This window comes from Pocillopora damicornis, chromosome 6 (assembly GCF_964200805.1).
Source record: "Pocillopora damicornis chromosome 6, jaPocDami1.2, whole genome shotgun sequence".
Taxonomy (NCBI): domain Eukaryota; kingdom Metazoa; phylum Cnidaria; class Anthozoa; order Scleractinia; family Pocilloporidae; genus Pocillopora; species Pocillopora damicornis.
In genome coordinates, this window is record NC_142675.1 from 23,483,566 (window position 1) to 23,497,943 (window position 14,378).

Genomic DNA, 14,378 nt, shown 5'->3' on the forward strand with positions numbered 1-14,378 from the left:
TTCAGTTTGATCACGTCTAAGGCACGTATAACTTGCAATAAGGCGCTTTTTTGGGGGTTAAAGTTCGAAACCAGCGGTCACATCCGTCAGCTTTGTTTTTAGGAAAATAAAAATCAAAAAGTATAAAACCATGCACGTGAAGGTTTAAGAAAAATGAATAAATAAGAAGAGAACATGCTTATAGGAATCGCTAGAAAATATTCTGAGCTGAGGAATACCAGGAGCCCATCTGCCCACCAGTGATGGGCCTGCAAAATAGTTATTGACTGAGAGGTAAGGCCAAACGGGAAAACGCTAGGCTTGAGGTCATGACGTAGTCATATATTGGAACAATTCCCAAATGACTTGAGCCATGATATGCTTAAATACATGCAATACTGTCCCACCAGAGCCGTTACTGACCATTGCTACCTGAACTGATTTGCGATTTGTTTATTCCACGCACACAGGAAGAGGCTAAATGATAGTTCAGAGCGAAAAAGTTGCAGATTGGGAACGCATTCTTGCGCGACCTGTCTCATTCTTGATTATTCGCTCTGCGTCCTATTTGTGAATTGAACTTCCGGAAAGTGGTCAGCTCTGCAATGTGTTTAGGCTCCCTGTCGATCTTGTTTAACGGCAAGTCTGTCGCCAAACCGCCAAAGAGTACCAACCATGACTAGCATGGCAGGCGGTGAAGTGGACAAGTGAAGGCATTCGGGGTGTGAGTGAAAAGACCATCTGAAAGAATACAAAAAATAAATTGTACAAATACGTGGAGTTCATAAATTTAGTGTTGAAATATAACTTAAGATATTGGATATGTTTTCAAGAAAACGTTCTTGAATTAATGTTGTTATTTTATCTTTCGAATGACCAGGTCTACGTATGCTCCTACGATATCAGTTTTCTCGTCTGGCGGAGACTTACGCAGGTTGAGACTTACATGAACCTGGAAAATTTATAGATTGAGTGGCTCGAATAAACCTGGTATAATAGATGGGTCAGTCGGATGAGAACCATGAGGTAAGATTGAACAATTTTCAACAACGACAATGAGGAGCATAACAAGCCTACTAGTGCGGATGTCTGGCACGAATGGCAATCTGTATTTACTGGCGTACTGCTTTGTGAAGGCTCTACATCTAGAGTCAATCAGTTTTTTAGATGTGGACAGCAAAACACCTTTTCTAGGTTAGCTTCAATTCATATGGAAAAATTACAGTCACGAATCACCTTTAAAATTTGTGGATAATGCTTGATGATAAAAGCCACCACGGAGCCAAATAGCCGATATTAAGAGCATCAAAATATATACGTGTAGGTCCCTTGTTCTGTAGGCTCTAACTTCTAAAACCGAGCCAATACAACACCCAGCTGTCAAAGTGGATCCCTTTTGCTCTATTAATTCTAATCTGTTGAGCCCATTCGCTGCCGAACCACAGAAGTTTATCTTTTTCTTTCTACTCTCAATTTATCTTCTCATTCCTTCAGTTTAGAGGGAGGCTCTTTGTTCATGTATAAACTCAATCCTTTTATTTCAGAATTCTTTCCAAATTTTACGTTCAGCCTGGGACATTAGTCGTTTCACTGAAGAGTTACTGAGACACTTCACTAACTTCTTTCAAGAATTTCCTTGTGTGTTGTTCGTAGTTAAAAGACCCTTTTAGGTCTTTGGACAAATTTTCGCGGGTTTTCTGAGCCGTTCAGCCCGGTTTTATCTTATCTTGGTTTTGCCCTCCATATGAACTAAAACCATGCTAAACGACATTAAATCAGCCTAGAAAACTCACTCATTCCTTTATAATATTTTCCCCCATAAGTAACATAAAAATCAGTTGCATATTAACAATCTCATTTTGCGATCTTGGGCTACCTGTGGACCCAGCATGTCGCAGATAACACAACTTTTCTACTCCTCAACCCCCTCCTCCCCACCCACCCACTCCTCCCCCTCCCAGGCTCACTGCTTTCTTCCTTTTCCCTCACATGACTGGGGGATAAGCTAACTCAAATTAAAACGCTGTTGTTTTAATTAATAACCAATGTGCATCAAGAAAACCGTAATAAAGTCCTATAAATATATTTTAAATAAAATGATGTGAAGAGCTAATTTGTGTTTAACAGCTGCGTGTATCCCAAGCTGAGACACAGATGTAACAAATGCAAACACTCAGACGTTGTGCAGATCACCTGATTGCGTTAGTTCCACTAATAAGTGGCTGATGTTTCTATTCTTAGCTGGCAATGACTGATTTATTTCACCATATCTTTTAAAGGTTTCCAAAAATATATTTATAGCAATCGTAAAAAAAAAATTAAAGATACTTAGTTTGTCATAAATTATTCTAATTTCGTGATTATCTCTCATTTCTTTGTCTGTAATTTTTTTTTGCCACTGAAAGCGTTTTTTATTTTTCTTCATATCTACGGTCTTCAGATTAACGCTGTCTAGATCAGATTCGTACTGCAATTAATATGGGACAAAACTTTGCGCGATTCACGAAATTCAGAATTTCACTATTTAGCTGTTGAGTTGCCATGAGGAAAGCTGTTTCTTTAAGTATTCAAATACTTCGTCGAAATTTCCAGAAAATTCGTCATTAGGACTAGAATTGCCCACAGATATATTCTAATGAGATCATAATTGAGGCAGAGGACAAATGATTTGTGGAATTTTGTACATCTCAGGCGAATGTGAGTATTAGATAAATCCTCCTTTAATTAAAAACGAAATTATAGGCTCAACGTGAAACACATTCAGACAATATATAGAACAGCTTTTGTTGGGTTTACATTCAGCGCAGAAAAATCTTCGATAATTCGGTTTTCTTTTCCCCCTGAGGAGTAATTTCCTCAGATGTAAAAAAACTGTTGAAAGTCTCGAGAAACATATAATGAAATACATAGGAAATAACTGCCTGTTTGTCGGTGTAAGGGATCCAATCATGTCTGTTTTCCTCAGCAAGGGACTTCAACCGCGTTGACCAACTGCAGTTCATAATTCGCTTCACCTGTTTTGAATGGGAATATAAAATGCGTCACAAGCAATTTTTTTTAACGACACAACCGTTTAAAAATTTGATCTACAGTCCTTTCGCTGGCTAATATGTTTATTCTGTCATTCAGATCTACATTCCCAATGCCATCCTGCACTACTAGAGAAGAATTCCTTCAAAAGGTAATTGAACTTTCTGCAAACAGTTAATCTTCCTCAATTCAAGATATCACTCATATAGAGGTGAGTTGAATCAGAGATCTTTGATTTCATAATCTTTTTATTTTTTTAGGCTGTTAGCCTTTTCCATTTCTAGCTGCGATTAGCTTTAGGAACGTTGTTTTGTCTCAAACACATTTAATTTGCATTTTAAGGTTAGATTGCACACGATACATGTACAGCCATCAACTCACCGAAAATGCCACAAATTCAAAAATTAAGTAGCAACTTTAAGTGTTAATTTTTCATCATTCTTACTGAGTATAAAAAAAAAAAAAAAAAAAAAAACCAAGAGGAAAAATTGATGAGAGAAAAGAAACGCTTAGTTTGCGGTGATTTCAAGTACTCTGAAGAATCATCTTTTGTTCTTCGGCTCTTCATTTTGTATGAATATTCTGGTTAGTATTCTGTATAAAATTTATTTTGAATCAAAATAGCATTAAGTATTAAGCCATAAAATCCACCGATGAGGTATCAATAAGCTAGCGCTCGTCGAGATTAGCGAAAAGCTTGAACGAACACAAACTTTCATGTCAATTTCAAGGGGATATACAAAGGGTGCATTTGATGATTGTTATCTTTCCGTGATAAAAACATTCAGTATAGAAGGTATTTTGGTTATCATCATTTACATATTTTTTTCATCTGCAGTTCGGGGAAAAAAATGGTAAAAAGTTTCCTCTTGAAAGTATACATAGAGACAAATTAATGGCTTGCCCAGGAACAATTGACTTGATCTAATTTTTTTAGATTCATTTTAAAATTCGTATTACTGTTTCATATTAGTCGTGCTGAGAATGCTAGTGAGTCATTATTAATTCAAGTTGTGGTGAGCCGCACGCTGTTATTCTTGTGAAACTTTTCTTAAATGCAAGATGTTAGAAAATAAACCACGACAAATATCTTGAAATAAGTACAATTTAATTTTGAATCCAGGCAGAAAGGTGAATTCTGAATATTCACGACATAAAAAAAAATGCAATAGTAACAAAAGTAAATTTTTGTCATAACTATAGGTCTGAATTCAGTTTGAAGTGGGGTGCAATTTTTTTTTCGTTATGTAACACTTACAGTTTTATTCCGACTGATGAAAGCTAAAAACGAGTGCCTACAAACTCTTTAACGGAAACAAAAGCATGATTTTGACTCAACTAGGAGTTTTGGTTTAGAACCAAAGGGAGTGTGGATGGTGCGGGTAAATTTTAGGATAATTGTACAGAGAAAAGGGGCAGGGGATATCCAGACCAAATAAGGAGAAAGGGGTGTTGGAGGCTATTTTAAGATAGTCTCATCATTGCCATCATCGAAGGCAAAAAAACCATCAAATAAAGAAGCGAAGCAGACAACAACAACAACAACAACAACAACATAAGCAACAACCAAAAACGACGACTTCTTTAAATGAAAAGTTTTTAAAAATGCATGAAGTGCTTTAAATATTACCTAAACACTCAGCGAATCTTTGGGTGTTGAATACTATCTCACCTCACGACTGCTCGGGAATAAAAACACTTAATGAGCAGGCTTGTCTTCTTTCCGACTCATATTCATTCAGCTCCTATGCTGTGGAAATAGGCGCCAGTTTCATTCATCAGGGGAAGACCGCCATTGAAAGGAAAAACTTTTTATTCCCAAATAAAACTCATATTTAAAGAGAAGTTTTGGCTAAAAAAGTCTCTAGATTCGCAAGTAATCGAAATGTTCGAAATTTGACTTTCAAATGCAAGGAAATACGAAAGGAAGAAAGAGAAAAATGGCCATAGTGCCACCCTAATAATAACAATGTTGGTAACAATTTTTTTAAAGGTATACCTTACTCTTTCAATGTACGTGTATTTAATAGCAATAATGCACATTGACATGCTATATGTTTTATATTGAAATACAGATGAATAATTATAACAATCACTAAAAATATTTACAAAAATAATGATAAAATCCTTAAAAAATCGAAAAATACTTTAACTTGTCCAATAAAAATATTAACAATAATGATACTGATGATAATAATAATAATAACAATAAGGGGAAAAAGGTAAAATGCTGCGTAGATCCACGAGTGACTTATTTTTAAATTAAAATTTCGTCTCTAATATTAAAAAATCATACAAACAATTATATTATCATATCATCGATTATAGTATCATAATGATGGCAATAATTGTGAAGATAATAATTATGACTTAACAATAGTAATAGTATTTATAACAATAATAATTACAATGATGATGATGATAACAATGATAATAATAATAATTATAATAATAATAATAATAATAATGGGTGAGAGAAGAATGTTATGGTCTCTTGAACACATAACAATAATAATTACAATGATGATGATGATAACAATGATAATAATAATAATAATAATAATAATAATGGGTGAGAGAAGAATGTTATGGTCTCTTGAACACAATTCGCTTTTGAACAGCGTGCCTTTACTCGCTGCCTACGCTACTAGATACAAGAAAACTACCATCAAAGATGCATTTTTTTCTGGAGCGCTTATTCTTACCACTTCTAAAATGTTTCATGTTTCACTTAAGGAGAGAGAAATATTCTTTCCGTAACAAGCAACAAATTGGAGCTCAGAATAAACCTTACAGGATACTTCCATTTCGGGAAGTAATTTTTCCTAAAAAGTTTTAGCGCACCCAAGCAACGCAACTTTTTGTTTGTAAACGCGAATGTCAGTATGCCTAATAAAATTAATTCTTATTCAAATAAAGATATAGCAAGGCTAAGGTTTTGTGTGAACAAAGCAAGAAAAAAACCATGGGTTGAGTTTGATTGCCCGGAACATTGTACCAGTTTATTTCATTGACACATAGTTTCTCGTAGTGCGTTTGAAAAGTCCTTCTAAGAGTTTGATAGGTACTACGATAAAGACTCAGATAATTTTAAATAGACAATATATTTTCAGTCGCTTAAATTGAATACATTTCCCAAAAACTTAGAGATGTTTTGGTCGTGTTTACTTTGTAAAATAAATACGAGAAAATACAGTTGTTATTAAAAAAAATTATAGTCATTTCTTTGTAATTGATTTGTTGAACAACTGACGAAATTAAGACGCCTAGCTTTTTCTACAGACATACACCTAGTATATTTTGAGTTATTTCCTAAGCATGAAGTGAAAACACAACATTATGGTGTTCGATTCCCGAAAATATCGGAAGGATAGTTACAATTAACGAATTAATTAGCATTTACATTACCGACCGTAATAATACCGGGGAAGCAGAATCGACAGATTGAATTTGTTCATATAAAATCTATCTTCACATATTCTAAAGATATTTTGCATTAAAAATAAAATTCAGACAGAAATAGAAGCAATTCATTTGAAAACCTAAATACAGAAGCAATATAGAGAAATTAGAAACCAATGCAGCGAATTCATCTCAAGAACCAATACTGTAAGCTTTTAGCAATTGAAGGAACCTGTCATTAGTTAAATGAATTAAAATTCGAAATGGACATCTCCATCATTGACATAAGAGCAGAAGGTTGACTGCATTGTTAATTACACCGTGAGTGCCAAGTCGCTTTTTATTTTTTATAGTAGAGCACTTCCACGTCGAAGCTTTCGCCGTCTGAATCGCGAACGCAACGTCAAATAAACCAAATCTGAAGGCCATACCTGAGCCAGGAGAAGTGATCTCGAACGGTTAGTATATAATGACTATTGTTAAATTTATATAGGTTGCGAAAAAATGATTTTTTTTTGGACAAACATTTCGAAGGAAATAGGAAAGAAAAATAGAAAAAGCGAGGACAATGGGTCTGTAACATTTCACTTAACTCTTTTTCATATTTATATCTTGCAACAGTGATCAATCTAGCATTATACAGAAACACTTGAAGTGATGCTGATTTTAAATCTGTACTTCAAGGGACTACTTTTCACGCGCCTTTATCCTTTCATCAACGACAGCAGAGTGATACGTTACGCAATTTTTGAAGCCAAAATAATATCATAAAAAAACAAAATCTAGGCAACAAGATTGCTTATTTTTTTCAAAACAATTGCAAATTCTTTTAACAAATTTTTTCTGAGAAATGTTGCGTTAAAAATCACCAATGTCGATTTTTAGGGCGACAATGTGTGGTTGAAAATCGGCTCTAGAAATAATTCATTACTCTCAAAGGTACCGGCAATTTACTTGCGTTTGTATTGAGTGCACAATTTGTCTGATGGTTTGTATTTGAGACTTGCTTCCATCAGACCCCAGGAGCGGCGGTAGAAATAATTAGTAGACAGAAGTCAAAGTCAGGCAAAGAAAAATGAATCGGCTTTTACTAATTTGTTCTGCTGACATTCGATGTTTCATTTCAAATCGCTCTCGTACATGACTTGACAATCTCGAAGAGACTGCTTAATATAGCAACTTTAGGTCTCTTTTATTGCTAACGAACTGACCTGATTTTCAACGTTATCTCACCGCCGGTTAATATTAGAAAGCGGAATGGTACCTGATTATACATTGATTTTCATACCAGTGGAAGAGCGGTTTAGGAAAGAGAACTCTATGTTCAAGGGCCTTTCAATTAAAAAGTGAAGTTAAGGCCGCGAAGAGATTTAAAAGAAACAGAAGAGGCTAAAACTTTGCAGCAAATTTCCATTAGTTTCCTTCGGAACAAAATTGTAAAATATATGTAATTCAATGGGAAGTAAAAAAAGGATTGAAGGCATTAGTTTCGGAAAAATGTAAATGAAATAAACCGAAGATTCAATGTTTTTCCTTTTCGTTTTGTTATTGAAGGTAACGAAAGAGACCCTGTATTTGATTATAATGTTTGACAAAGGATAGTTTAAAATTTATTGATGAATAGTTCATTTGATGGACAATGATTATTTTACAGTTCAACGCAACCGCCCCAAAAGCTGACAATAAGCAAAGTATGTCGTTGAGTGCATCAAGGAGTCTTGTTAATCTGCTACGTGAATTAATCGATGAACTGCAATGTTATTGTTATTTATTTTTCGTGATATATATAATTAAATTTAATCTAACACTCCAGTGTAATCCTTCCAATAGCTTGACCTCTTGATTGGCAAAGGTGAAGTGTCCGGCATGTACTGGGGGCTTTCATGAACGTTGAGCTTTACAACGCTTGTGTAGATGTACAACTATGTTATGCAACTAGATACAAAAGTTGCGCTTGGTTAGCTCACGTTGTGCTGGATGTCGCGTGTTCAAGCCCCAGACAGAACTCAGGGTCTTAAAGTAACTGAAAACAACGGTAAATGGTTATAAATTCTAGTCTTCTCGGATAAAAACGATAAGCCGTCTCCTGCCTCTTCTCTGTACTGGTTAGGTCCCGGTGTTGTGGCCTGGCCGTGTCATTGTTTACAAAGGCCCCCATTTAAACAACCTCTGAGCGGCCAGCCTGTCTAAATATCGCAAACACATACACTTACAAATAACAGGTTACGAGGTGGGTAAGGATAATTATGTCATCCAAAATGACCTACATCTAGCATTTCACTCAAATAAATGATGTTAATTATGTGTGACCTTAATGAAATCAACAATTCACTTGAAAATTTAATTAGCTCTCCCCATGAATGATGAGAAACGGCAATTGAAAACAGAACTTTTTAGAAATCCTGCTAATGATGTCGTCATATCTCCAAATCTTAGCTGTTCTTTTGCCTTGGGTTCACTTCATGGCAGTTAAAAAGTATTATTTGTAGAACTGTCAACGGCGCTGTTTCGTATGTTCTATAACATCAAGGATTTTTGTACATTTTGTGCTGTTTGCCAATCATTAAAAGTAAACTGTCTTCGTAAAGTTAACCTCCATACAAGGATAGGACATATGAAATCGAGGTTTGATGTCAAAAAAACGACTTTGGACTTTTAGTGGTATAAATCCACTCTGTTTCCTTAAATTCTATTCGTTTATTGCAAATATTACATTTCCTAGTGCGGAAAAAAAGGATAAATGATAATAAAATTCTAATAAAATTAATGAAAGAAAGGTAAAAAAAATGATGAGAGCGTGATCATGACTTTGAAAGGCGAGGGATGGAAAATGATTATCAAAATATGGTGAGGAATTATAAGAAATCAAGAGTTTGTATCGAGTTTGTAACTTGAAAATAATCTTTCTATATAATGAAATGAGACAATGTTTAAATTCGGAAAGGAAGTTTTTAAAGAAAAGGGTTGTCAACAAAAACCTTTATATTACCAAATTAACTGCGTTCATCTGAAATGATTAGATAAAAACAAAGAGCCTGTCTGTTTGCAGCACGACATTTTCGCATCACAAAGGTAGCAGTTCCTCTGTTATCTTGAAGAGAAATATGATGAAATTGATCATAATGATCAAATGAAATGAATGAAAAAGAAAGCTTGTTAGACGCTTTAAATTTGCGCCAAGCTTGAAACCTTATCAACAATGCATGGTATAACCTCATTTCGTCTTGTTCAATTTAAGTTATTCGTGAAATAATAAAAAAAAGTCAACAAGTGCCTTTTTTCTAGTGACTCTTGACACTTGGAAACTAAGACACTGTAACAAATTGGGATGGATGAACTCAAAAACTGCATTTATATTTTGATGGTAACAACATTTCATTCATTTTATGGAAAGTTATATCAAAAGAAACAAATCATGAAGTTGTCCAAATAATTCTTTGTACAGTCTAAGCCATGCAACAGTCTCTTTGACGATCAAAACATTACATTTTATCGCGAGGAAATCGGAAGAAGCGAAAAATTGAAATAGATATTTCTTGGTCATCGACTTTATTGAGTTTTTATTGAGTTTTTGATAATATGATTTCTCGTAAGAAAAAAAGAAAATTCTTTCAGTTAACTCTCTCTGTTGCGGACGAAAGATTATTGATTTTGGACGCAGAGAATTTGGAAAAGTTGTTCTCTGATTCTGTAAAAGTTTTACCAATGAACAATACCATTGACTGCTCTTACAGTTTTTTTATGTCTCTTTTCGGATATGCAAATGATTTTCTAAACTCTTCTTTTTTTCTGTCAATGGTTCTGGACTTCTTATACTTTTTTTTGACGCTTTCACTAATTAGAATGATTTATTAATTCCCTGCAGAGTTGGCAAGGTTGTTTACACACGTAGTATTTCCTCTTTAGACAAATCGATTGTGGGCAAGGTTCCAGTCTGTCGGCGAGAAACCGACTTTACTTTATATGGGTAAATCTACAAATTTTAATTTTCATTACCGCTGCAAAATAGATGAAAGACCCTTCTCCGCTTCCCACATGGAAGTGAAGCCTTTCCATTCGCTTCAGGTCCTTCAGGGACGTTATTGAAAGGGTCAACTCCTGCATGTGCAATTTTGCAGAGTACGGATATTCGAAGGTAATTATGACTGTTAAAGGATATTACCTTTGAGATAAAATCAATATTTTGGACGTTAGGTTTCCAGAATCGACAACTCAGTAGTGTATCAATCACTAGAAAAAGAGAGATCTCAATCTTTCTTGAGAGGGGCAAAGTTTAAATTTTGCTATCCATATTGCTTTTATGAAAGTATTCTTGAATTTGCTTGCCGAAAGTCCTTGCCCGAAGGCCTTAGCAAAACTGACATGTAATTCTATACCTACATGTGATTTCATACCTTCTTTCCATTTTCATCGATCATTCGGCATGAAACTTCAAAAATATGGACGAAAAAGATCTAGTAAAAAAAAGAAACAAGGATGATCGCAGAGGAAGAGAAAGACTTATGGCTCTCACTAATTCTCCTAATTAATATTCAATTCACGTAGTTTGTCTTCTGCTCCAAGTACTCTTGTCATGATGCTCTCCACATCTGCTCTAGATACTTTAAATTGAAATTTTTTCACGAAATGTTTTAAGCACTTGATTGAGATACTTTGCATCATGTTGTTTTTTATGCCAAGATTAAGGGGTTTCCTTTTAAAATCATCGACACAATTTGCCATATGAGCGAGGTGACCTGTTTTTGACTGAGAGCAGGCTTTTAGCTCAATCGCTTTACGAAAAATTGACAATTCTGATCACTTAAGGTGACAGCAATATTGGTTTGTGTTTGCAAAGAGTCAACAGTCAATTTATTATTTTAAATTATTGCCTCGCGGAGTTGGAAAAGATGTATGATTGACGTAGGGATCGCATGAATCTATGAAATATAATTTCGTCGGTAAAATCTAAACTATATTTGTGTCACTATCTCGATGAAATTAAGAGAAAAATGTTTTCAAAATAAAATTGCACGATATTCATTTGGATTCTGTAAGTTGTTATGATTGTCTTTGTTAAGTGCACAAATAAGCTAGTTGGTGGCAAGTATCTCGATTAAAACAAGTGAATCAAGTACCTTTAGTGTGCCGGCACAGCGGCTAGTTACTGAACCAGATGTCGAAGAAGCAAGGCAAAAAGTTTGGGAAAATGAGAAGAAAATGTAAATAGAAGAAAGAAACAAAAATAAAACCAAACTAAGAATCATAAAGGAAATAAAAAAGCAAAAACAAACAACTACAGGAAACATAACAGAAAACAGAAATTTAGGGAGTTACATCGTGGTGTTATATACCACTCTTTGAAACAAAGGACTTTAAAGAAAGGTACCCCACAAACATCACGAGAGTGAACAATTGCTTGATTCTAGTAATCTTGATTACTTCGATTGTTTGCTGCTTCGCTAAAGGGATGCTTTTAATTCGCAAGCTATTCCTGAATTTGAACGTGCTGACTAACACATTACCAAGGGTCTTTGTTTGACGCCATATGTTAGTTCATCCAACTCTGTTTGGTCTTGTCGCTATCTTAGAGTAATCATCATTCTCTTGGTAAACCAAATTGTTTTTTATTTTTATTCTTATTTTTTTAACAATTTAGTTTGTCTTACTTTATATGTTCACGTCCTTTTAAACATTCAAAACTACCTCAGCCTAAATAGGCAAAGGGAGATGTTGATCATGAACGTAATTATGGACCTAGTAATTGGACTTACTAAGTGGGGAATTCGAAGGTCTGGCATCGATTACTTGCGAGAGACTTTTTTTTTTTCTTTGTCCCACGCTCGCGACAATAGGAATAACAGTTTTCTTCATACTTCCAGCTTTTCGTAAAACCTTGTCATATCAAAAAGGGGTAAGACTGGAAAATCAAACGGAGACAAGTATGACTCTAGATGGAGATCATGAGAAAAATTACGCTTAAGTTGTTCAGCCGCATAATCCATCTCTTACTACTTTATGAGTTTAGATCGATAATAATTAGCGGCGGCCGAGTTTGTTTTACGTTTATAACTGCTGCTTTGTTTTTACTTCTACAGCTCCAGCGACAACGAGTAAAGACCGAAGAAGCTACTCTTTGGGATTCACTGAAACCGGTTAACCTTCGTTTACGAAACTCCGCATTTTGGAATACCATTGAGGACCAGCAATGGGGACGAGATGGAACAATTCTTTGGCCGAGAAAGAAATGATAATGACAAACTTATCAACATCTAAAGGCCCTCATAGTATTGAGGTAACACAAGCGCCCAACTCGATGTCCTTTGAACTGAGAATAATAACTCTCACGCTCTATGCGGTTATATTTCTTGTAAGTGCAGTGGGAAATTCTTTAGTTTGCACGGTGATTTTACGACGGAAAAAGATGAAAACTGTGACGAACTATTTCGTATTAAATCTGGCGATTGCAGACTTGACTTTCACTTGCATTTGTATTCCTTTTGACATTCCTGTACAAGAAATGAACTACCGATGGCCCTACGGAGCATTTCTTTGTAAACTGTTATATCCCCTTCAAACACTCACACTATTTGCGTCTGTTTACACACTGACAGCCGTCAGTTTGTCGCGATTCTGGGCAATAAACCACCCTCTCCGTCGACAGCTTTCGACCAGAAGCGCGAAATTCATAATTGTGGGAATATGGATTGCTTCCCTCGTAGCTGTCACGCCATACATCAGTGTTTCCGAGAAAAACGGTGAGTCCGGAAAATGTGATGAGGAATGGCCGAGCAAAAGCGCACGAAAAACGTACACGGTTACGCTGTTTGTGTTTGAATATATATTTCCGCTGACAGTAATTGCAGGCGCGTACATAAGCATTGGCCGAGAGCTTGCCCGTCGCGCTAGGAACGGTAACCGTTACTTGCAAGACCTCCAATCCGAGGAGGCGAAGAAAGTTGTGCGCATGCTCAAGATAGTAACCCTTATGTTTGCTGTATGTGTTTTGCCAAATAATATTCTGTGGTTGTGGTTGGACTTTGGCGGAGCAGATGAAAAATACGACAGATTCTGGGATTTGGTGGCGCTTGGTAACATAATAACGTTTGCAAACAGCGCGGCTAACCCAATTTGCTACACGATTCTGAATGAAAGCTACCGCAATGAGTTCAAGGATCACCTCATGAAGATGTTCAACAAGATCATAGGAAAGCCATCTGGAGGACGAAGGGAACTTCTGCGAATGAATGATAACGGTGATAGTCAACGAAAGTTACGAACTGCTACAATGAGTTCCGCTTTCTAACAAGAAATGACACTTTTATACCGATGGAGTCCAGGCACAGCTTTTGTATCGTATTTTCAAAATTAAAATTAAAACCTTTATTTGTAACCCGTTTCACTCTCCTTCATACTTATCCACATTTGTGCTCGTATACGTCCGATCAAGTGACAAACACACCAAAAATAAAGTGGTTTTTAAGTAAGGGGTGTAAGTTTCTAAAGAAACTGTGGTGCTGCGTCGTTGGGAAGGTAAAACAGGTGTTAACAACTAAGTTGAAAACGTAACTTGGCCACCGTAAAGAGTAAAAAGGCTGACGTTTCGAGCATTAGCCCTGCGCCAATCGCTCTGACGAAGGGCTAACGCTCGAAACCTTAGTCTTTTAACTCTTTAGGGTGGCCAATTTACGTTTTCAACTCAGTTGTTAATACCAAAATACCTGATTTTTACGTAGCTGAATTGTGAGATTAATCAGCGACGCCTTAAGAGGACACAGAAAGCTAAAACTGCGAAACCCGCAGCTGCACTTTTTGTTTTCGCCATGATGTTCAATGAACAATCAATACCGACTGGCAGTTAGCTTTAAGTCCAAAAGTCATCACATATCATCAGTATTTATATTTCCTTCGGTTGCATGAAAAGCGTGAGTGAGACAGATATACGTGAGTTTATTGCAGTTTATAGAATCTTAATATTAATTACTTGC

General features: G+C 35.7%; 1 protein-coding gene and 1 long non-coding RNA gene across 9 annotated transcripts; one reads left to right on the forward strand and one right to left on the reverse strand.

Moving 5' to 3' along the window:
* The first annotated feature begins 859 nt into the window (after positions 1-859).
* LOC113682082 (neuropeptide FF receptor 1) lies at positions 860-13,783 on the forward strand. 8 transcript variants are annotated; one of them, XM_027199229.2, is made up of 3 exons: positions 860-1,005; positions 3,109-3,220; positions 12,489-13,783. In XM_027199229.2, the coding sequence occupies exon 3, from the start codon at positions 12,599-12,601 to the stop codon at positions 13,694-13,696; it is 1,098 nt and encodes a 365-aa protein (XP_027055030.2). In that variant the 5' UTR covers positions 860-1,005; positions 3,109-3,220; positions 12,489-12,598; the 3' UTR covers positions 13,697-13,783. The 8 variants fall into 8 exon arrangements, with proteins under 8 accessions (XP_027055030.2, XP_089064677.1, XP_089064676.1 ...); XM_089208551.1 differs by lacking the exon at positions 860-1,005 and adding an exon at positions 2,418-2,676; XM_027199230.2 differs by lacking the exon at positions 860-1,005 and adding an exon at positions 6,765-6,869 and having other exon boundaries at positions 3,105-3,220.
* LOC149044547 (uncharacterized) lies at positions 8,009-10,938 on the reverse strand. The gene is made up of 2 exons (XR_016187375.1): positions 10,806-10,938; positions 8,009-8,597 (listed from the first exon to the last, which is right to left on the reverse strand). It is a non-coding gene; the product is annotated as an uncharacterized LOC149044547 (long non-coding RNA).
* Positions 13,784-14,378: the final 595 nt, after the last annotated feature.